This window comes from Myotis nattereri (assembly GCF_964212035.1).
Source record: "Myotis nattereri genome assembly, chromosome: 5".
NCBI classification, from domain to species: domain Eukaryota; kingdom Metazoa; phylum Chordata; class Mammalia; order Chiroptera; family Vespertilionidae; genus Myotis; species Myotis nattereri.
This window is the reverse complement of record NC_138080.1, coordinates 45,459,773-45,483,922: the sequence shown is the minus strand read 5'-3', so window position 1 is coordinate 45,483,922 and position 24,150 is coordinate 45,459,773. Positions and strand designations below refer to the sequence as shown.

The window sequence follows — 24,150 nt, the reverse complement described above, 5'->3', positions numbered from 1 at the left end:
TCAAGTTTTGACAAGGATGTGAAGCAACTGGAACTCTCACACATGAATGATGGGGGAGGAGAGCTGGAAAACTACCCATATCTCCTAGAGTTTAATATACTTGTACCCTATAATTCAGAAAATTCATTTCTCAATATATGGGTATGCATACTATCTTCAGTCTGGATGAGTGTTTCCTATGTATGGTCTTATTTTAGTCATTGATAAAATGTTGAACACAATAAGGCCAAAATGTCACCAGGAAACATCAACCAGGTTGAAGATGTTCTACTAATTACCCAGTTGTTAACTCATCTAGTTTTAATATTGGGACCATATTTCTAAATATTGTCCATAGGGATCATATAAATTATTTTCAAGTGCCTTCACCAATCCAGATTTAATGACTTATAAAAGCCAATGATCTTTAAGCTGTTATTCACTCTTTAAACAAATTTTTATTTCGTGTGTGTATGTGTGTTATGCTGCTCTTTAGTGATCGAGTCAATAAGACCCTGCTCTCAAAGAGCTTTCAATCTAGAGGGGAAACTGTATTTATAATACAGTATTATAAATATGATAGGCAGTTAGGGTACTATATAGGCACAGATTGTGTTTATCTCAATCAGACTATGAGAATTAGGAAAAGATTCCCAAAGGTGATAACAGGGTTTGAGTTGAGTTTGAGGTCATTAAGAGACAGTCATATTCAAATGTTAAATGTATGGGTGTGATGCTCTTCAGAAAGTCTGGGCCAGACATAGGTTTAGGAGTCAACAGTAAATAAATGATATTTACAGTCATAGATTTGGACAAGACCACTAAGGTGGGAGTTAACAAAAGACAGGGGACATTGGCAAATTAGTGCATATTCTGATATGAAAGGTTCTGCTGATATGTGTTTCAATAAGCAACCTTACTTGGATAAAAAAAATGCAATAACATCTCTCCATATGAGAATATAAGGCATGAAGAACGTACGATGGGCATAGATACTGCTTCTTTTTCCCCTTCCCCTTCTTTGAAGACTTCTCTTTAGAATAGGCTTCTTCAACCCACAAGGAAATTAAAATAAAAAAGGCAATCGCCGGTAAAAACTTCATCGTGAAACGTTAAATTTCAGGAGGTGGATCTACAAGAAAGAACAAGAAAACATTTGAATGTATGAAGCAAATGATTAACTATATGCCTATTTAAGGAGTAAAATCATTACTAACCAATAGACATTTGTACATCAAAACCTCATTGCTCATTCCTAGGTGGTTATACATCACTATATATTTTGTGCTGATTTAGCAGTAAAAGTTAATTTAAATAATGGTAGGTAATAATATAGTACTGAGGAATAAAAGATAAGCATGTAATATTTCTGATTCTATAATTACACAAAATTGTAAAATGATATTGACTTGCACAGTAGATCAATCTATGCTTAGTAAGATATCTGGAAGGAAGTTTAACACGGTGTTAAAATGGTTTCTGATGCTATTAAATTTGAATTAATTTTTGTTTTCTTTTTTCATTTTTAGATTGTTTTAAATTTGCGTGCATTTTTCCATAAACAATAAGACTAATTAAAGGGAAGATAATTTTAAGTATTAAAAATTGACAGAGATAAAAGAAAAAATTATCATCAAAGAGTTTCACCCTCTAAATGCACTGTGTTTTTAGTTATACACACTAATTTGCAAGCTTTTACCCCCCAAAAGGATGTATATGGGATTAAATTTGCTTTCTGGCTTTGCTCCTTGCTTGATACTAATGTTTATGACCCAAAGATGATTTCTGACTGCAGATATTCTAGGTAACATTATATAAAATGAAGTAGCAAGTATAGTTAGACTCTTCCAACTAATCTTCCTAGCCATATTTTAATAACATTTTCCGTGCTGAAATGAGAATTATATTCTTGCCAGTGTCTGATGCATCAACCCCCCCCCCCCTCCAAAAAAAAAAAAAAACCCTTCAACTTCTGCTAACACTGGAATATGCAGAAACCTTTTCTGCATTCTTCATTTCCAAACCATAAATTGTTTCACCTTCATTGCAGAAGGGGAGACCTATCAGATGCCTCAACATTAACTTAATTCCCACCACACCCTGACAAATGTGCTTCTCCCATGTCATGTTTTTCACCTCCCTTTCTTTCCCCCAATATTATTTCCCCACGTTTATCCGTTGCACCCCCTTACAGCAAGCCAGGTCCCTTTTAATGAAGACAAGAGAGGGTGCTTGTCAGGCCAACAGCAAGAGCAGAAGGCTCTCTGTCAACTTACAGCATTGGACGCTCCCTGCCCCCAACCTCCCACGGCACCACTTCCAGACACCTTTGCCCACAGCAGCAGGTACTTCGCCCCCCACCTTCACGTCCTTCCCCCAGAAAACCCAAGGGCCGTCCTAGCGGTTTGAATGGGCAGAGAGGAATTCAACTCTATGTTCTCCGCCTTCCCCTCCAACCTTGCCAAGGGGACAGCTGCAGTGACTGAAGGATCTTCAGCAGCACCACGCCAGGGGCCCTCCCCGCCAACGCGCGTTCTCTAATGACCCCGGCCCCCGGCATCCCTCCATCCTCGCCGGTACCCGCGCCCCCGTCCCTTGCAGCGCTGGCAGCGCTCGCCTCCCCCCGGCACGCCGCAGTGCTCCCGTGCCCCCGCCGCCCCAGCCGTGACCCTGGCTTTCCGCAGAGACGCCAATGCCCGTCCCGAGGCCCCCGCCGCCCCCCACCCCCGTCCCCCAAGCCCTTCCTTCCTCAGTGGAACCCGGGACACGTACCCTAGGCGCCCCCGCCTCCAGCCGCCCGGCCAGGACCCGGCGGCACGGGGCCCAGACGGCGCTGGCTGCTGGGGTGCAGCGGGCGCAGAGCGGGCAGCCGCGTCCCGCCGCCCGCGCCACCGCCGAGCTCAGCTGACGCGCCTGCTCCGTGCGGAGCCTGCGCCGTGGCGCGCGCGGCCGGAGACCGCAGCCGCCCTCGGGCCGCAGCAGGGGCCGGGGCCGGGGAGCCTGGGACGGCGGGACGACGGAAGCGGGGAGGCGGGGGCGGGGAGGGGCATCCCGACCCAGAGTGCAGGGGCGACACAACACCCTCTCCTCCAGGCATCCAGGCATCGACAGGGTTTGGGGCAGAAATACGGCATCCCCCCTCCCGCCCCCCCCCCCCCACACACACACCCTTGCTTTAGGGACTCAAGATGTTGAGCGTGGGGGTCGGGTAAGGACAGTGTTGGTACCAAAGGAAAAACAACCACCTCTCCAGGAGCTGGAGTCATTGAGAGTCATCTTTTGACTGCTAGTAACAAAAAGCAAGAGAACAGCAAATGGCCTTCTGGAAAAGAAACGGACAACCTGCGGTTGCTGTGATTTCCTCTCTTGCCTAGACCCCCGGCAGCTCACCTAATCTCTGAGTTTTATGTCTAATCTCTAAGAGCCTGATCTTTCTAAGCAACCTTAAATTGATCAACATGACGAAAGCCATATATATAATCTTGCAGGTACTGTTTCAACATTTGTTGCCTAATTAACATGGGCACAGAACTTCATGGTTTCCAAAACAGTTCACTGTAGCATCTCATTCGGCCCTCACAGCATTCATTCTTGGGCAAGCTTTATGTCTTCCTTCCCATTTTGCAGATGAAGAAAATGAAGCTCAGCTGTCTTAAGGGATAGTCTTGAATGGAATGTACCAGAGACTCAAAGTTTGATTTTACACTTCTGAGCCAGCAAAGTGTTCCTTGTCCTTACTGTTTACAAAGTGGCCCTTCATTTGGCTATGCAGCTCTTCGATAACAAACAGCTTTCCTATTATCTCTTGACTGTATGCCTAATGGTTGTTTTGTTTGTTTATTTTGTTTTGTTTTTCATTAAGAAAGCATAGGCTCAGGTGAGCATCATTTAGCACTGTGTTCTAGACCTACAGATGTACCCACTAATACATTTTCAAACCATATCATACGAGGAGAAGGGAGCACTGCTTGCATACAGTAATTGCCTGCCTCTTCTCATCAGAAGCTGGAGACATAGATGAGTGTTTTGTAGACATGATAGGATAGGGGGAAAAAAACACAAAACAAAACATGTAACCAACACTGGGAGCACAGTACACAGTTGAGCATTGGATGTTTATCCTCCCGATTTCGTGGCTGACTGAGAACTGGGGCTCATTGCCACTGCCCAGCATCATAACTAATATCATACGGCATATTGCTAGCCCAGAAAAGCTCAAAGCTCAAAATTCGAAGTACAGTTGCTGCTGAATGCTTATTGCTTTTGCATCATTGTAACGACGAAAAATCATAAGTCAAACCATCGTAAATGGGAGACTGTCTGTGTAATCATGTTCTACAAGCTTTACAAGATGCTCTGCTCCCTAATGTTAGTATCTCAGATTCTAAACCCAAGTGCTCAGGATGATCGACCTGGTCCCCATTGTTATGCTCCCCTCCCAATAACTCTGCCTGTTCCCCCCTTCACTCTGCCTCTTGCTCCCTCTGCTCCAGCCAAATTGCCGCTTCTCTACCATGCCCATGTAGGCAGGAGCCCACCTATTCATTCCAGCTGTTTCCCTCTGCCTCAAATGCCCTCTCTGAGAGCCACATGTTAGCTTCCTAACTTCATTTTTTTTTTCTCAGATGTCACCCTCTCAAGGAGATTTAGCAAATATTGTTTAAAAGCTTAAAACTCCCACCATCCAAGGATTTCTGATCCCCTCTTACTTGCATTTTCTTTTTTTTCCATAGCACTTATTATGTTCTAAAATATTAGACAATTTATTCATGTAGTTGTCTTCTCTTTTTCCTGGCTAAAATGTAAGCTTAATTAAAAAGATGTTTTTGTCCATTGATGTTGTTCACGCACCTGGAATAGTGTTGGATAAAGGAGTAAAGTACGGCCTCTTTACTTAATTTCTCTATATTTCATGTTCATGTGTTAGTAAAATGAAAATAACAATACATAATTTACAGGATTGTTCTAAGAACTAAACAGGTTAATTCATGTTAAATATCTGTTACATAGAATAGGGACCATAAATAATTACCTTTCCTCTTTTTATTGTTTCCTATTTGCTTAATGAAATTATAGACTTTTAATTAATAGGATCCTGGTGTACATTTCTGCTTTTTTTGTTCCTTTATTTACATTTGCAACTGGAAACATTTTATAGGCCTATCTCAAGACATTCAATTGGAACCCTATTTTCTATGCACTTCAGCTTCACTAGGTCTATAATATATTAATTTTATTTTACTTGTTCATGAAACTTAAATATTGTCCTAAATACCCTGTTAGATTAAGAAATCAAACATTATAAGAAGAGAGGTTAGTCTCACCAAATCATTTATTCATATGATATAAGTACTTACCACTCTTGGTGCTTACTGTGTATATTCCTATAAAACATTAGTTCTAACTATATAAATTTACTTCTTTCTATTTTCTCTCTATATAAACCATATTTATTCTTTAATGATAGCCTGAATTATAATAGTCATTCATGAGATTTTTTTTACTGAAACTTCAGTCCATATGCCATTATAGCCATCAAATACTTTTTTTAAAAAAAGCATGTTTACCTGTTTTAGATGTGTTTTTGCCCAAATCATCCTCTTTAAAAATAGCTCAAAAACAAATAATTGGAATGCAATTATAAATAAAGAGAAAATTACAACTGAGGATGATTAGAGTAATGGGTCAGTTATTTGGCATCTGTTAAGTACTATCCATACATTTTAAAAGACAACAGACCTTATATTGGAAAATGTTAATGAGTAGACAGTCTTAATGTATTAGAATAATGCAAATAATATTTTATAACCCTAAATCACTTCCATATGTTTTCAGACACAGCATATTATCCTTAAAATATTCTCTAATATCCTAATTATTTAAAAACAAAATTTTAAACAGTACTAGACACATTTTATTCATTAGTTGTTTGTTGAAATAAATGTCATTATATTATACTTTAAAACCTTCAAGATAGATATTTTATACCCACATTTTAAATGAAAAAACAGAAGTTAAGAAAGAGAATTTAACTTATCCAAGATAATAAGGTTGAAAGAGGAAGAGATTGTTTCATCTTTAATGTCCTATCACAACATTAAGATTCTGGTTCTAGTTACACGTGGGTGAGTGAAAACAGATTATATTTTAGACATAGATGTGGCTTGTACAGAATCTGGCTGTAGATTAGGAAATTGAAATCAAAGAAGCTGTCCTAGTACTAGATCCAGGCCCTTACTTCCAACTCCAAGTTGGTCCAAAGATGAACTAATATGTGAATGATGTTTCACTTAATTTTTTTTCTGTTCAACATAATAATAATAGCAATAATAATTATTATCATCATTATTGATTAAATGTATACTGTTTCCCAGATACTACAGAAAGCACATTAAATTTATTATCTCATCAACAACTTTATGGGTTCAGTACTATTCTAATTACAATTTAGAGATAAAGATCCAGAGGCATCATATAACTTCTCTAAAGTCACTTTGCTAATACAGTGGGGCCTTGACTTATGAGTGTAATTTGTTCCGAGACCGAGCTCGTTAAGGAGCTCGTTAACTCAAATTACTCTATCAACTCAATGCAAAAAATTGGCCGAGAGACAGCTGGTATCTCAAAAAATTCGTTAGTCGGGACACTCGTAAGTCAAGGCCCCACTGTAAATGATTGAGATAACTATGCACCTAAGTTTTTCTGATTCAGGAAGCTGGGCTCTTAAAATATTTCTTTGTATGATTCTAAATTGCTTATTCAATAATATCTCATGATACCCAGAAATACATTAATATACAACCAAAATCCCACATTAACTGTGATTATATTATGAGAAGATAAAAGAAGAAACATAAATGAGATCTTCCTATTTGTGAATATGAGCATTGTAGGACACAGTTCAGCACAAACAAAGGTACACTATAACATCTGCCAACCCGCTCTCACCCCTTACTCCCATGGGTAGGAACTATCTGTGATTGGAGGTGTATGGACTCAAAATAGATATAAAAGTTTTAATGTTTTATTCAGAGTATTCACTGCAAAAGCACCTACACGATATTATACAGCTTTTTGAAAAATTAGACATATGTCCCAAATCTTCAGCAAAAAAAGGGAGAGAAAACAAATCACCTTTAGGTAAATGACACAGGCTAGTCCAATAACAATGAACTGATTTTTAGCCCAAAACTCTTCACAGATAATACAAATTAACTGCCATCCACAGGTCTGTTTGTGTGAATTATTTATTCTTTTATTTTATAGTTAGCATGTGATTGTCAGCTGTTCATGACTGCTCAAAGCCAAACATTTCCTCTGAAGCAATAATAACAGTTATTGTGGCAGAAGCTGATGACTAGTAACTCAGGGCCATGAATCTTCCAGTCAAACAGAATCTCTTCCAAAAGTATTTGCAGTTTTTACCAAGTCTGAGCAAAATTATAGTCAAAATTTTTGATAAGCTTTGAACCTGCCGATCAGCTTTGTTGCAGATCTGGGAAGAAGTCATACCTTCCAGCAGCCAGGATTTCGAGGCTAAATATTCAAGACAACATGTTCTCTTCCTCTGGTGTTCAAAGCAGATATGTAATAGTGGTTTAGAAAGCAATCCAAAAATCTTTCTTTTAAAACCTTGTGAACAATGCCAATGGAGACATTTTTTGTTATCTCCTTTTTTCCCCCTAAGACCTAGGTAAACAATTAATATTGGAGTAGCCTCTATGGACAATATTAAGAATTCATTCCTCTAGGTTGTCTAATATCAAGCTAGCTAGCTTAACAGAAAGTCCCAAGACTGCAGCTTATGGATTCTAAATCTGTGCCTTTTGGGAAATGTTTCATATTTATCATACCAATAAACTCCATTTATAATTTATGTACATGGCATTTGCGATTACAAATAAAAATTATTATTCTACTTTAGCAATTTTTTTTAGAGTGAGTAAGTGGTTCTTACCAATATTAAAAATCAGCTGTAGAAATAAAACCATGGTGCTTATCAAATAATTAGGGGTTTAAAATAAGACCTTAAAATCAAGCTCACAAAGCAAATTAGGCTCATAATTAACTTCTTAATCTTAATTTTAAAGAGTCTCTATCTCTAACCTAAAGATATACTTTAGCAATAGAATTTAAGTATGTATACTGGTGCAGGAGAAGAACACCATGTGAGGGTAGTGGATCAGCAGAGGACAGAGAGCCCAGTATCTCCAAAATATGTTTGAGCAGGAAATTTTTAAAGCTATATATATATATATATATAAGTATTCCATATACCTAAGGTTCCAAAAAAATATAACTCAGAAAATGCTGCTCTGTGCAAAAATAAAACATGAATAGGCTCCTGGTAGGTTAAAGAGATGATGAAAGCAGTAATTTCTGTGTTTTATATAAGAACACAGAATATTAGCTAATTTAAGAAACTAGAGCCTGGCTAGGAGCATCTTTGAAAAAGCAGGGCAAAAGGTGAAGGACTAGATTAAATGAAGGTCATGGAAGTTATAGAAATGATCAAATCTTAGAGACCTTCTGGAGAGGTAATTCACTCTTCCATCAGGAATGATTTATATGGATAGTACTAGAAAGGGTAAAGCATGGTAACTATGCTTAATGAGATGGATGTTCTGATGGAGAGACTGCAAACAATAGACAGGAAAACTGCAAACAACATGAGAGGGTTCAACATTTAGCATTGCATCTTCAGAGTATTTATAGTAAGCTGAGTGGATAATCAATAAGAACTAGCAAGTTCAATACTGTATCAGTTTGCCAGGGCTGCCATAACAAAATTTTGCAGGCTGGATGCTTCAACAACAGAAATTTATTTTCTCACAGTTTAGAATGTAACCATATTCGGAGATAAGGTCTTTAAAAAGGTGATTAAGTTCAAATGAGGTTGGTAGAGAGAAGCCCTAATCCAGTATGACTGGTGTCATATAAAAAGAGGAAGGGAAACCTAGGGATGTGTATTCACACAGAGAAGAGGGTGTATGAAGAGGAAGCAAGAAGACGGCCATCCGCAAGCCAAGAAGAGAAGTCTCGGAGAAACCAGCCCAACTGGCACCTTGATCGTGGACTTCTAGCCTCCAGAACTATGAGGAAATACTCAAAGATAAGTCATAATTTTTGAACTTGATAAGTAGGTGGCTAATGGATACTTGTAGAAATATGAAACAGAGAAAAAAGTGAGATTGTTGAAAGATGAAGTGTTCCATTTCAGCTGCGTTGAGATTACAGCACCAAGTAGTGATGTCTAGCAGGCTGTAAGAAATGAAAAACCTATCCTTAGGAGAAAGTCAGGGGTGGAGATGTAATATTAGGTACAATACCAGCGGATACAAAATGAAAATACAGAAAAGGAAAAATAAAAAACAGTTCAGCTGTATCTTTGCAGATGCTTACCGTTAGAGGAAGAAAGGTGGAAGCATTATTAAAATAGATAAGAAAACTTATGGAAGCGAATCAAAAAGAGAGTTTGAAAACAAAATAATAATTGATGGAGTCAAAGGCTACAGTCTGTCGTGTTCTATGAGTAAGATGGGGTTCTTTAGAAAATGGGGTGTGGATGAGATAAAGGACCAAAAACAAGTGTTATTATCGGACAGAAGCCTGCCAGGAGCAGGTCTGCCTGGGGCCCGCCTGTGGCATGTGGTTTCCTGACTTTGTGTAGGAAACATTTTGCAACATGAGTCCTGATGGGTTTGAGAGTTTGTTTATTAAAGCTGGGGACAATGAAACAAAGGGGGAAATTAGGGCAGAAGAAACAACAGGAGGTGCCTAGGCGGTGCCCTACTTTGGCTCTGGGAAAGTTAAGGCTGCTTTAAGCTCACTGGGAAGTCAGAGAAAATGGGGGCCTTGGAGACAGGATCAGGGCATGAGCCTGGGTTGAGCTGCTGTTTCCCATTGCTCCCCTGACTGCAAGTCTTACAAATAAAAAGTGCACCCGGGAAAGGGCCTGGGAGCCCTCTAGACTAGAGCAAGCTCTTGTCCTGAGGGCTTTTTATCTTTTTATTTTCCTGCAGGCAAGAATCTTAAGGGAAGGTTTCATTAGAATATTCACCAGCTTTGCAGGTGCATTTTTAATATGCTGATGCATTAAAATGAGTATATAGGGGAGTTTTGGGTTATAAACTCCCCTATATACTGGCACCTTGATCTTAGACATCTAGTTTCCAGAACTATGAGATAAAATATGACCAGATGGACAGTTAAGAAGTGTGATTAGCAAAAGACCATGTTGATTTTGAATTGTTTCCACATACTAAAAATGTCCTTAAAATAGATTAAGCAAACAACGCAGTAATTTGAAAGTAGGTCGCTTTCAAACTAACTTATTGTGAGTCCCAAATAACACACCATTGTTATTTCAGTTCTGTGCTGTATTAATTCCATCTTGGTGTTTTTTATTCAATATAATTGATTTAAATGGTCATTTATAAATCTGTTAACAATTTTAAATTGACCCATTAATGAATTCTGTACAAAACGTTAGTGCCAATCAATCTAAGTAATTTTATACCTAAAAATTAAAAATGGTATTGGCAAGAATGGCTGCTCTAACACAAATCAATGTTTTTCAAGCAACTTCCTCTACCGCTGTGCAGTAACCTGGGATTGCTAAGCCACGGGAAGTTTGATACAAGAACAGTATCAAAGGCAAGTATACAAAAGGAAGGAGTTTATGTATTTGCATGCTGCAGGCAGGCTTGTCCTGGGAACATTTAAAAAGGGAGGAAGAGAGTCATTTATACATGAGGCTGGAGATTTGAAGCATCCCTAGGGAATCTTTTCCACTGAATTTATGAATTCAAGATTTCATCTACCTGAATTTTGACGAAATCATAACAAAATAAGGTCAGAATTACTAACTATTTAATATAAATCTCTGTCCATGGATTCTGGAAATTTTCCAGATGAATCCCATATTTGAATTTCATAAGGATAAAAAAATATTATTTACTTTTTTTCTAATATAGAATAGAATGATATATATTTAGGAAGATAAACATACAAAAAGAAGTAAATATGATCCACAGGTCTATGCCTCTTAGAAAATTATGGGTTTTTCTTTGTGTTTTAGTGTGTTGTCAAAAGAAATATATAAATTTCCAGAAGTAATCCTTTATTGCCATCCTACTTTGGTTAGTGTAATTCCTAGGGAAACTATGCACAATTGATTGAGTTAATTATTTCCGTTTGAAAACCAAGACAGAAGATGTCTCAACCAGATGCCAAATTGGTAGTGTTATTGATGGAATAGCTAAAAGCCATAGTGGTTTTATTAGGCTAGTGAAAGAATGTACTTTAAAATTTACAATATATGGCACTTAGTGCAGTTTCACTGATTTCATTATGAACACTTAAATTCTGCTTTTAACAAATTTGTAGATCCAAGTGGGAATTGATCTGGAAGAAGATGAAAAAAGCCAAGAAGGATGAAGTATGCCAAAATTTAAGAAAGTCAAAAGAAACTGGAATGTTAACATGTGAATAAAGCCTAGTAAATGTAATATTTTTTCCATTGTTCTTGAGGCAATGTGTTTTATTATCTCCACATTGACAAGTAGACAAAAATACACTTCAGGAAATAGGCCTCTCCATTTCCACAATTTATCAGGATAAATTATTTTGTGAAAAATAGGGCATTATTGATTTGAGTGCTTTAGCTTGGGCAGACACAAAATAGTAATTGAATAGTTTTTCTAATACACAGACATACATGTATTTCTTTACTTCAGCTAATTCAAATGTTAGGATCTCTTCCTATCTAATAAAGAGAAAATATGCTAATTGACCCCCACACCATCGCAAAGATGGCAGTGCCCACAGCCAATAAGGAGGGAATATGCTAATTGACTGCCCCGCCCTCAAAGATGGTGGCACCCACAGCCAATAAGGAGGGAATATGCTAATCGACTGCCATGCCCTCAAAGATGGCAGTGCCCACAGTCACGAGATGGCAGTGCCCATTCCCCTCAGTCCCTCCAAGGTGGCAGGTGCGCCCCCAGCCTTGCTCCGTGCCTGCCTCCGGAGTCCCCCAGTCCCCTCAGCCCCCCAGCCACCCAGGGCTGCCCGAGGCTCAGGTAACCAGGGCTGGCTGAGGCTTGTGCTGCCGGCAGTGGCAGCAGCAGAGGTGTGATAGGGCGTTGCCTTCCCCTGATCGCTGGGTCGCCTCCTGCACCTGAGGGCTCCCAGACTGTGAGAGGGGACAGGCTGGGCTGAGGGACCCCCCCTCCAGTGCATGAATTTTCATGCACTGGGCCTCTAGTTTACTTATAAATACATAATGTTAAAATTCTTTGATCTTCTTTAGGCATGTTGTTGTTGTTAAGCCTCACTCAAGGATAATTTTCCTTTTATTTTTAGAGAGAGTAGAAGGGAGGGGGAGAGACAGAGAGAGAGAAAAACATTGATGTGAGAGAGACACATTGATTGGTTGCCTCCCACACGCACCCTGACCAGGGTCAGAGCCTGCAACTGAGGTATGTGCCCTTGACCAGAGTCAAATCTGGGACCCTTCAGTCCTTGGGCTGATGCTTTATCCACTGAGCCAAACTGACTAGGGCTAATTTTTATTATTTGAAAAGTTGGAAGAAGTTAATAACTAACAGGAGATTTTATAAAGATGGCTTCTTATGTTACTAATAAGTCCTCTTTTTAAAAAATTACCTTTTTGGTAGTGTGTGTGCTTGTGTGCATGTGTGTGTGTGTGTGTTTTGAGAACTTAGGCTGAGGGGTTGAGACCAAGGGATACAGCTAGGGAGAAGTAGGAAACTGAATAATCTTATAAAAGGACTCTTTTACAAGGGCTCTGCAGGGAGCAGCTTTTCTCTTGCAAGACAATGCATTGTGAAAGGGGAAATTGGAGTGATGACATCCTAACCCATGGCTTTTATGGTGGAACTGTCCTTAGGGGCTTTGTGATTATAATATGGGAAAAGGCATAATGTAACTTATCTCTGTGTCCTGTTAAGGAGAAGAGGAAAGCCAGAAGAAGAATACAAGTTGTACTAACTCCATAAGAGCTTACTAACCTGGAGACTTCCGAACACAGCCACTGAATCTATGGGTCACAGCTTGCCAGCCTTTTGGCATTTGGCCAACCAATCTCTCATTACCTGGATAAGGCATTCCCAAAATAGGAGTAAGGAAATAAAAATGAATTCTTAAGATGATACAAGGAGACATTTCAAATAAATTAACAAAAACAGGTTGAAAATTTTAAAAAACAGTATGATTTTCATACATAAAAAAGTTAATAAAGGAAATTTAAAAATATATTATTAAAACAAATCAACAAATAGGAAAATCAAAGATCAGAAGAATCCTTACTAACTTGCATGCATCACATGTTAGAGCTAAGACATCTATAGCAAAATTGTTATTAATGAAAAGAGAAGTACACAATTCTGTAATCTTGGTAGGAGATTTTTAAAATGCCTCTTTCAAAAATTGTGAGATCGAGTGGGGGAAAAGGATAAAGAATTAGTTTGCTTGTTTATTTTTCTTTCATTAACCAGATATATGATTCTCTTTGCTCCTAAGAGGAGTTTATGGTGACTGAAATATAGAGTAACTAAACTATCTCAATTTTATCTCCCTGCTGTCTCTCTCCCATCCCCGTGCCCATCTGTCTGGCTTGGGAACAAATCATGCTGAGTATAGAATTTGAATGACACAATTACCATGACTGATAATTTTATAATTAATGAAAGAAAGAAAGAAAAATTAAAGTCCACAGGTGATCTTATTCAAAACCCCAATTATTTTTTCCTGCAGTAGTAGATAATGGTTATTTATAAGGCTGTAATGAATAATTTAATTAATTCTAGGAAAATGAATCTATAGAGGCTTCATTTTCAAGCTACAATTCAATAAACTAAAAATTAGCTACAAATGACTGGAAACATACACACACATAAAGCCCTCTGTTTCCAAAATTAAGAACACATTCCTAAATAATACTTGGGTTAAAAAGGAAATCACAACTAAATATATGAGCTTTGAAATTAATTATGATTCTCTATATTTCAAAAGTAATGGATTTAAACCAAGTCAGTGTTGAGAAGAAAATTTATAACTGTAAATGCATTTAAAGAGCACAAGAATATTTTAAATAAATAGATTAAACATTAAATCCAAGAAGTTACATAAAAACAAGAACATTATTTCATTTTAAATATAGAATGAAACAATAAAATCAAAGCAAAATTAAGTTATATAACAAACAAATTATACCAATTAAGCAAAATAACTTCTGGCAAAGTCTTATTTTGTATCAAAACAAAATATATTAGAAACATTACATATTATTAGTAAAGAGAAAAAGACATAAAATATAAAAGGTAAGGAGTACATTTAGATGCAATTGATGACATTCAAGGAAATATATAAGGGACCACAATTAACTCGAGAAGACAGAAAACAGACCCGGCCAGTGTTGCTCAGTGGTTGAGTGTCAGCCTATGACCCAGGAGGTCATGGTTTGAGTCAAGGTTCAACTCCAGGTCAGGGCACATGGCCAGGCTTCGGGCTCATTGTCCAGAAGGGGGCGTTCGGGAGCAACCTATGGATGATTCTCATCATTGATGTTTCTGTCTCTCTCCCTTTCTCTCTGAAATCAATAAAAACATGGTTCTAAAAAATATGAAGACAGAGAACAGAAGACCAATACTCACAGACTGTACTGAAAACCATACTAAGTTTTCTAGTGCAGGGATTGACAAACTTTTCCCTATAAAGGACCAGATAATGAATGTTGGAGACTTTGCCAACAATACAATCTCTGTTGCAAATACTCAGTTCTGCCAATGCAGCATGAAAGCAGTTATAGACAATTCCTGGGTGTGGCTACATCAGAAAAGTAAACAAAACAGGTAACAGTATGAAATTGGCCCTAGAGCCCCTGTTTAATATTGGTTCAAATCATTGTCACTGTTTTCTAAGTCCCGTCCCTCCCACCCCCAACCCCCCCGCCGCCCTGTATTTCAGAGGAGAAGCCTGGAATAGCATTTTCCAGAACCTACTTACTTCTGGGTTAGAGTCTACCACAAGAGAAACTCACTTGAGACCTTCTATAGTGGAAGCCTAGGAGAAAGCCATCATTGCTCAGAGGAAATTGCAGGCAGTCTTTCAGTACCCATGACTGGGTGCGTTGTTTGCCAAATTCTGGGATTTAGGTAGTAAACCCATTTGGTTGTCTAGTTACATCCTTAAGTTTAGCCATTTTCATATTGGCCCCCATGTTTAATTCCTTTATTTTCTTTCTTTAAAACTCAGGGAAAGAAGAAAAGTGGCATTTCAGGAGGAAAACCTTAATATATCCACAAGTGGCCTCCTGAAAGGTGGCTGACCTTTATGTTACTGGGTACAAAGTCATAGCAGCGTTCCCAAATGTGCCACTTGGTACTTCGATAACACAGCGGGCTTGGCGCCTCCATAGCATCTATCATTGTTCTTCCTTCTTAGTGGTACAAATGTGATCATCTTTTCTTTAGTTTGAAGAATAAAGGACCACTGGACCCCTAAATATTTTTCTGTTGAGATCGATCCCTACATCTTTGTGGGTTTTATTTTTCACCCTTTGAAACATGTGGATCTTATCAAGGCCTCCAATCTACCAGCCACTCCTGGCTCATCCAATCCAATGAGCATAATGACATTAATCTAGTGGAGTGATGTGATGGTTTGTGGGATATCCAAAGGGTACAGATCTCTTTGGTCCATATCATGGCATAGCACAAGAGAGTTCACCTAGACCTAGGACAAAGCACTAAATGTCTATGAATGTTTATCTATTCCAAGTAAATTTGAACTCCTTATGATCCTCATTTCTGATAAAAATAGAAAAAAAAGCATTTATTCAATCAGTGGTCGTACACCATGCACCTGTTATTATAGTCTAGTCTAGCAAAGATAATCACATCTGGCCCAGCAGCTGCAACTTGGACTACCTCTTGGTTGACTTTGCAGTCATCTGCTGTCATCCTCCCGTCAGGCAGATGATCCAACTCTGAAATTACATATGAGCATCTGCTTTTTTGAACATTTCTGGCACGAACTGCTGCAATTTGGCTTCCCGATGAAGCCGACTGTAAGTTGAAGACTAGCTTGCCAGACATTTGTGAAGGAGTGCTCTTGGGAACCCACAACTGTGGAAGAGAGAGAAAGGAAACAGGATTGGACAGAGAGAGAAGTTGATCTGTAATGCTGTCCCAACAAAAGCTTCTGTGGGTTCCCTGGAGAGGTCTGGGCCTGGGGTGGCCTTTCAGACTTGTCCTGAGTTAGGGAGAGAAGGCTGCGCCTTATTGCCCCTGTGCTGATCAAACTGGTTACAGACTAAACCCCAAAATAAGTGCGGCCTTGAGTGAACCACTGTTCTTCAGTCAAGGCCAGTTCCCATAAAAGTCTGAGAGTTAAGAATCAACCATTCCCAGCAGCTAAAAAAGTTTCTTTCATTTATTAGGTTAATAGGAGCGGCACATCAGAACATCCACCACCATTAGATGACAGTATATGGAGACCATTTCTGGGCTTTCTAGTCTGTTCTGTTATTCAACTTCTCTATCCTTGCACAATATCACATGGTCTTAATTACTGTAGCTTTAATATAGGTCTTGCTATTTGGTGTCTAGCATTGCTTTTGTCTTCACTATTTGTATTGTTGGTCCTTTCCGTATACATTTAAGAATAAGCTTATCTTTTTTATTTTAAAAAAATCTGCTTAGAGTTTGGTTGTGATTGCATTGAATCCATAATTTGAGGAAAATTAATATCTTTACAATACTGTGCCTTCCAATACTGTACTTCCCAATGTATATAGTTATCATTTAATTAATTTTGTCTTCTTTAACCTTAATAAGAATTTTAATTTCTAGTGTAAGAACTCCAAACATTTTTTGATAAATTCATTCCTAGATATTTGATATTTATTGAAGTTATAATGATACTATTATTTCTGTTTCATTGTTTGTTGTTTTGTTGCTGGAATGCAAATAAATTTTCTAAGTTGGATGCATATCTGATAAGCTTTCCAAATTCACTTATTAATTCTAATTGTTTGTAAGCTTTTTATAATTTCTAGGCACATAATTATCTTATATCTATGAATAATGATCATAATGATCATTTTTTCCTTCTTTTCTAATTAGTATGTCTTTCTTTTAAAATTCTCACCCAAAGATATTTTTCCATTGATCTCTTAGCAGTGGTTCTCAACCTTTCTAATGCCGTGACCCTTTAATACAGTTCTTCATGTTGTGGTGACCCCCAATTTCATTGTTACAAGTTGAACATAATTAAAGCATAGTGATTAATCACAAAAACAATATGTAATTATATATGTGTTTTCAGATGGTCTTAGGCGACCCCTGTGAAAGGGTTGTTCGACCCGCAAAGGGGTCGCGACCCACAGGTTGAGAACTGCTGTCTTAGAGAGAGTAGAAGAGAGAGGGAAAGACAGAGAAACATAGATGTGAGAGAAACACATCGATTGGTTGCCTCCTGCACACACCCTTACCAGGGCCCTGGCAGGGGAGAAGCCTGCAACCAAGGTATGCACCCTTGACCAGAATCAAACCCTGGACCCTTTGGTCTTTGGTCCGCAGGCAAACACTATCCACTGAGCCAAGCCGGCTGCGCCAGTATGTCTTTTTTTCCTTATCCTATTTACTGGATAAATTTTCATCACAATGTTGAATGAAATGTTGATAGTGAAATCCGTTTTATTCCTAATTTCAAAAAAGAAATCTTTTTTTTTTGGAAAAGCTTTTAAATACAGTGGGGCCTTGACTTATGAGTTTAATTCGTTCCGAGACCCAGCTCGTTAAGGAGCTCGTTAAGGAGCTCATTAACTCAAATTACTCTATCAACTCAATGCAAAAAATCAGCCGACAGACAGCTGGTATCTCAAAAAACTTGTTAGTCGGGACACTCGTAAGTCAAGGCCCCACTGTATTTCACCATTGTGTAAGGTATTTCTGTGAGGTTTTAAAAATATTCTCATAGATTACCTCTAGATTAACGTATTTCCCTTCTATTTCTAGTATCCTCAGAGTTTTTATCATGAGTTAAGTGTTGAATTTTTTCAAATGACTTTTTAAAATCTATAAAAATAATTATGTGTTTTTTCCCTCCCCTCCCCCCACTTTATTTTGTTTAGTGTGCCAAATTGAACTGTGTTTTTTTTTTTTAATGTTAAACTAATTTCACATATGGAAAAATCCCACCTGATATTGGTATATGTGTCTATATCTATATATAAATATATGTATATATAAATATACTGAATTTTATTTGCTGGTATTTTATTAAGGATTTTTGCACCAGTGATCATGATTGGTTTATAATGTTTCTTTCTTGTAATTTCATTGACAGTGTTTTGAATCAAGGATTGGATTTTATTCTTAAAGACATATGGATGATTCCCTTTTTCTATTTTCTGGAATAATTTATATCTGACCTGAGTAATTTCTTATTTACATTTCTTCTTAAAATGTTTGGAAAGATACTACCTTTTCTGGGCCTGGGAGATATATATCCTATCTAGTAATAGACAAACATGATCGCCGAAACCGGTTTGGCTCAGTGGATAGAGCGTTGGCCTGCGGACTGAAGGGTCCCGGGTTCGATTCCGGTCGGGGGCATGTGCCTGGGTTGCGGGCATATCCCCAGTGGGGGATGTGCAGGAGGCAGCTGATCGATGTTTCTCTCTCATCGATGTTTCTAACTCTCTATCTGTCTCCCTTCCTCTCTGTAAAAAATCAATAAAATATATTTTAAAAAAAATAGACAAACATGATAATTAACCATACCTCCACTTCCCATTGGCTAATCAGCAGGATATGCAAATTAACTGCCAACAAAGATGGCGGCCAGCAGCCATGCAGCTGAAGCGAACAGGAGGCTTGCTTGCTCCAGTGATGGAGGAAGCCAAGGTTTCCCGCCTGCCACAGCCCAGCTCTGAGCTCTGGATGCAACAATGTTGCAATTATAGAAGCTAAACAAACTCCAGGTACCTGCTTTCAGCCGGCAGCGGGCTCAGAGCTTAGAGCGCCAGTGATGGTAACAGAGTTTCAATTATAGAGGCTAAACAAACCCAGATACCTGCTTTCAGCCAGCCGTGGCCTCTGAGCTGGAGTTGGCTCTCAGCTCCAGTAACAGCTATAGAAGGTAAATAAATCCCAGAATTAAAAAAGAAAAAGAAAAAAAAAAGAGGCTGGGAGCTTCAGTCACCCACCAGACTGAAAACGGCCCTCAGCCCCTCACCCAGACTGCCCAGGCACCCCAGTGGGGACCCCCACCCTAAAGGGAGTGTGACCAGCTGCAAACAGCCATCAGCCCATCATCCAGGCTGGCCAGGCTCCCCAGTGGGGAACCCCACCCTGAAGTGGGTGTGACCAGCTGCAAACAGCCATCAGCCCCTCACCCAGGCTGGCCAGGCACCCAAGCAGGACCCCCACCCTGATCCTGGACACCCTTCAGAGCAAACCAGCCAGCCCCCTCCCATGCACCAGGCTTCTATCCTATTTTGTAAAAGGGTAATATGCAAACTGACCCTAACAGCAGAAAGACTGGGAATGACTGGTCACTATGACACACACTGACCATCAGGGGGCAGATGCTCAATGCAGGAGCTGCCCTCTGGTGGTCAGGGCGCTCTCACAGAGGGGAGCTCTGCTCAGCCACAAGCCAGGCTGATGGCTGCCAGTACAGCAGTGGTGGTGGGAGCCTCTTCTGCCTCCTCAGCAGCGCTAAGGATGTCTGACTGCAGCTTAGGTCTGCTCCCCGCTGGCAAGTGGACATCCTCCGAGGGCTGCCGGGCTCTCCAGAGGGATGTCTGATTGTCATCTTAGGCCTAATTCCCCGGAGAGCAAGCCTAAGCCAGCAAGTGGTCATCCCCTGAGGGGTCCCAGACTGCGAAAGGGGACAGGCCGGGCTGAGGGACCCCCTACCCCCGAGTGCACAAATTTTTGTGCACTGGGCCTCTAATATATATTTCAGAGAGGAAGAGAGAGAGAGAGAGAGGGAGAAACCTCAATGATGAGAGAGAATCGTTGATCGGCTGCCTCCTGCATGCCCCCCACTGGGGTTGAGCCCACAACCTAGGCATATGCCATTGACCGGAATTGAACCTGGGACCCTTTAGTCCACAGGCCAATGGTCTATCCAGTGAGCCAAACCTGCTTGGAATTTTTTACTGTGAGGAGGGTTTTTGTAATAATGTATTCACTTTTCACTTTTAGACTATTAAAGAATGCTATTCAATCTTGATTTATGGAATATATGTTATCTATCAGGATATGTACTGAATCTATGCTATATACCATTATGATGGAGGTTGATGATACAGTGGTGATCCTGTTAGGCTAAAGGTGAGAGGGGGAGCCTGCTCTTGTAGAATATATATTCTAGAAGGAGATATAAATTTTTGGTAATAATATAGCAAAAAATATAAAATTTCAATTTTGATGATTTCTAAGTAGTGGTTGATGGTGCATGAAGCGTTGTTTATGGGAAGATTTGATCTCATCTTAGCATATTGGGAACAACTTTCATGAGGAAATAATATTTGTAAAAAATTAAATGCTTTCAACTTATCTTTATGCCTTTGCATTATTCCTTTCATCTTTAAAAATATAATGTTAATAATAGCTCCTCCTCTGCATAGCTACTTCTCCATGGTGGGCTGTATACACAGACTTCTCTTTTACTTCCTGAAATATCCGTATCAGAAGGAAAGCCCAGTTCTCCTTAGTGGGGTTCCATAGGAACTTTGGAGGGAAAGCTGGGTTTCACACATTATTCTCCTCCTGCCATTGCTTCTCCCTGCCACATGGTGTCTCTGTTGATAACTGGTGGAGTCCATGAATTCGCAAGGAAGGATTCTACTGTGAGAATTATATGGAGCAAGGCTCTTCACCACTTTGATTGGCATAACCCAGCGGCTGTGCTCACCTCTCTTAACCATATTCAACCACTACCTCTGGAGGTACTGTTTCAAAATGTTTTCAGTACCTATCTTTGCAGTTCTGAACGTGCCCAGAACCTTCCCGTAATAACTTTTCAAAACTCAAAGGGCCCCTTTCTTCCCAGTTCACCCACTTACCCTCATAAACATTGTCAGACTAAACATCTTGGGCCAACATTATCCAAAACACAGAAGATGTCTATGTAGTCCCCTTCCTAGACCAACCAAGCTACTCTTGTTTTCTCAGAAAGGGAGCTCTATTTTTCAGATCTCAAATGAAATTGATCTTGCTAAGGATTACTGAGGTAGCTTTCCAGCACGTCTCTTACTACATCAAAGGAATGGAAAAATAAACACAAGTTTAATTGGGTGATTATATATACAATAAAATGCTCTTTAATTACATACCTTTCTTTTGTTCTACCTAACATTCGTGTGGAGAAGAAATAATAATCAGTTATAATCTTGTGGAAATACCTCACGTATCTAATTACAACTATCAGACTGCCCTGTGGGCTTTTCTCCTCTATTACAAGTATAAGCAGCACAGTTGTTCAAACATTTCCTCAGTTACTATTTTCTATCCCTTTATACATTTTCCTCATTCTTTCCTGATCTTTTCCAGTTTGTCCACATCTTTTAAAAAGTGTTGTGACCGAAAGTAGCCACAATATCCTAATAAGGAGCTCATGAATGCATAATATAACAGGAAGATTACTTCCAAATGTCCCATGAATTATTCCTTTTAATAAATTCCAGAACCATAATGGCTTGGGTTCAGCATCAAGACTCCAGGTTTTTCTGTTATATTTTTGTCTAGTTGGTTCATTTATTACTAATAAATGTTATCTTACTTTAGAAACCAATATTTGTGTTAATGTCACTTTGATTCTTCTTCTAACATTTCAGAAAAATGGCAAGATTTCCAAATGCTAAGTTATTCTACATCTCAATCCCTTTATATACCCTAAATTGATTATTCAGTAGTTTCTGTTTATTGACTTTACAAATAACTAAGGGGTATTCCTCACGATATCATAATATTTACCAAGAAAGCACAATTTATTTTATTTTAGATTTTTATGTATTATTTACTTATTAATTTTATTTTTATTGAGTCTATTGGGGTGACAATGGTTAATAAAATTATACAGGTTTCAGGTGTACATCTGTATATTGTATCATGTGTTCACCACCCCAAGTCAAATCTCCTTCCATCATCATTTATCCTCCCTATATCTTCTTCTATCCACCCCTAACCCCTTCCTCTCTGTAATAAACTTCATGCTGTTGTCTGTATCTCTGAGGTTTTTTGTTTGTTTGTTTGTTGCTTAATCCCTTCAATTTGTTCTCAGAACCACAACCCCCCTCCCCTCTGACGGTTGACAGTCTGTTCTCTATCTTTGAGTCTGTTTCTATTTTGTTTGTCAGTTTATTGTGTTCATTAAATTCCACATCTAAGTGAAATCATATGGTATTTGTCTTTCTCTGACTGGCTTATTTTACTTAGCATAATGCTCTCCAGGTTCATTCATGCTGTCACAAAGGGTAAGATTTCCTTCTTTTTTACCACCAAGTAGTAGTCCATTGTTTAAATGCACCACAGCCTTTTTATCCACTCATCATTGATGGGCACTTGGGCTGTTTCCAAAACTTGGCTATTGTAAATAATACTACAATGAACATAGGGGTGCATTATTCTTTCAAATTAGTGTTTCAGATTTCTTTGGATATATTCCCAGAATTGGAATTGCTGGGTCATAAGGAAGTTTCATTTCTAATTTTTGAGGCCACACAAGTCAGTCTGTCCCAGATTCTGCCAGCAGGAGCCTGAGCTCAGCAGGGAGGGCTCCAAGAGTCGGGAGGATGGGGCTAGTGGATCTCTAGTGAGGGGAAGATCATGTAGCCACTGCCCCAGAGCCACACAACTGGGTCTTGGATTTTGCCCAGCCCTTAGCAGGGTGAAACACCAGCAGTTGGAAGGGTGGGGCCACTGGGAGACTGGAGGGTGAGGCTAGTTGATCTTTCATGAGGCTCAGTTGCAGTCCAGGACCCCTTGCTTCTTACCACCCACGTGCTCGCTGCTCCTTACCGCTCAGCTCACTGCTCCTTAGAGCTGCCCTGGAAGTGGGAGAGGCTCCCGCGATCACCACTGCGCTCACCAGCTGTGAGCCTGGCTTCTGGCTGAGTGGTGCTCCCCCTGTGGGAGCCCAATGACCAGTCATAGTGACTGGTCATTCTGCTGGTGTTCCACCATTTGGTCAATTTGCAAATTAGGCTTTTATTATATAGGACATAAAAGGCTAAGTGTCTGTCCATCCGACCAGAAGAAGTAATGTCTAAATTTCTACCTTCCTTGGAATACATTTTGCTACAAATAACTAATCATAAGAGATAACATATTTTATGCCAGAATTATATTCCAAAGTAGTGTGCAAAGCAGCTAAGAGCCAATCAAATTATCCTTGAAAAGCTCTTAATAGTTCATTATAGTATATAACATGAAGTTTTGTGTAATGTATCTAAAATATGTATACAAAATGTGTATAAAATGCACACTATATTTTAATAGTGCCCATGCAAAATATAATTTAAATGATTTTTTGTTTTCTAACATTGAAGTATTTATACAATTATGAGAAGATATAAAGATTAAACTATCTTTATGTTCCCTAGGAAATAGTTTTTAAACATATTTTTATTGATTTCAGAGAGGAAGGGAGAGGGAGAGAGAGATAGAAACATCAATGATGAGAGAGAATCATTGATTGGCTGCCTCCTGCACACCCCCTACTGGGGATCAAGCCTGCAATCTGGGCATGCGCCCTGACAGAACGACCTATTGGTTCTTAGGTTGATGCTCATCCAGAAAGCCACACTGGTTGGGCCCAAGAAAATAGTTTTAGAATCCAAGAAATATAATGCTATCTTGCCAAGTTTTAGTTATCTATAAATATGACACTTTTAAAATGCTTATATAAGCATATAAGGTTTTGTGCTAATTAGAAATGACTAATGTAGTTCTTATAGCATATGTATTTTATGAGAATTCCTAGGAGAATTTAATAACTACAGTGAATATAATAAATGCTTATAATTTTCTATGAATTTACAAAGAGTATGCAATATTACTCTGGAACTACTTATAAAAGCAGTTCTATTTTCAAAACTGTGGCTAATAACTTTTTGTAAAAGGTAGTTAT

At 39.0% G+C, this 24,150-nt stretch overlaps 1 protein-coding gene across 2 annotated transcripts in view; it reads right to left on the bottom strand.

Annotated features, from left to right (window-relative positions):
• GLRB (glycine receptor beta) overlaps positions 1-2,956 on the bottom strand; it is a 52,099-nt gene extending 49,143 nt beyond the window's left edge. The window contains exons 1-2 of one of the 2 annotated variants that reach the window (XM_081092242.1): positions 2,752-2,956; positions 961-1,111 (exon numbers count right to left, since the gene is read on the bottom strand). Coding sequence is in view for 1 of the 2 variants with exons in the window: in XM_081092241.1 (XP_080948367.1) it covers positions 961-1,082 (122 nt within the window). In the remaining variant the exon portion in view is untranslated. The remainder of the gene's footprint in view (positions 1-960; positions 1,112-2,751) is intronic. The other variant, XM_081092241.1, reaches the window with a different exon arrangement.
• Between the last annotated feature and the right edge of the window lie 21,194 nt (positions 2,957-24,150).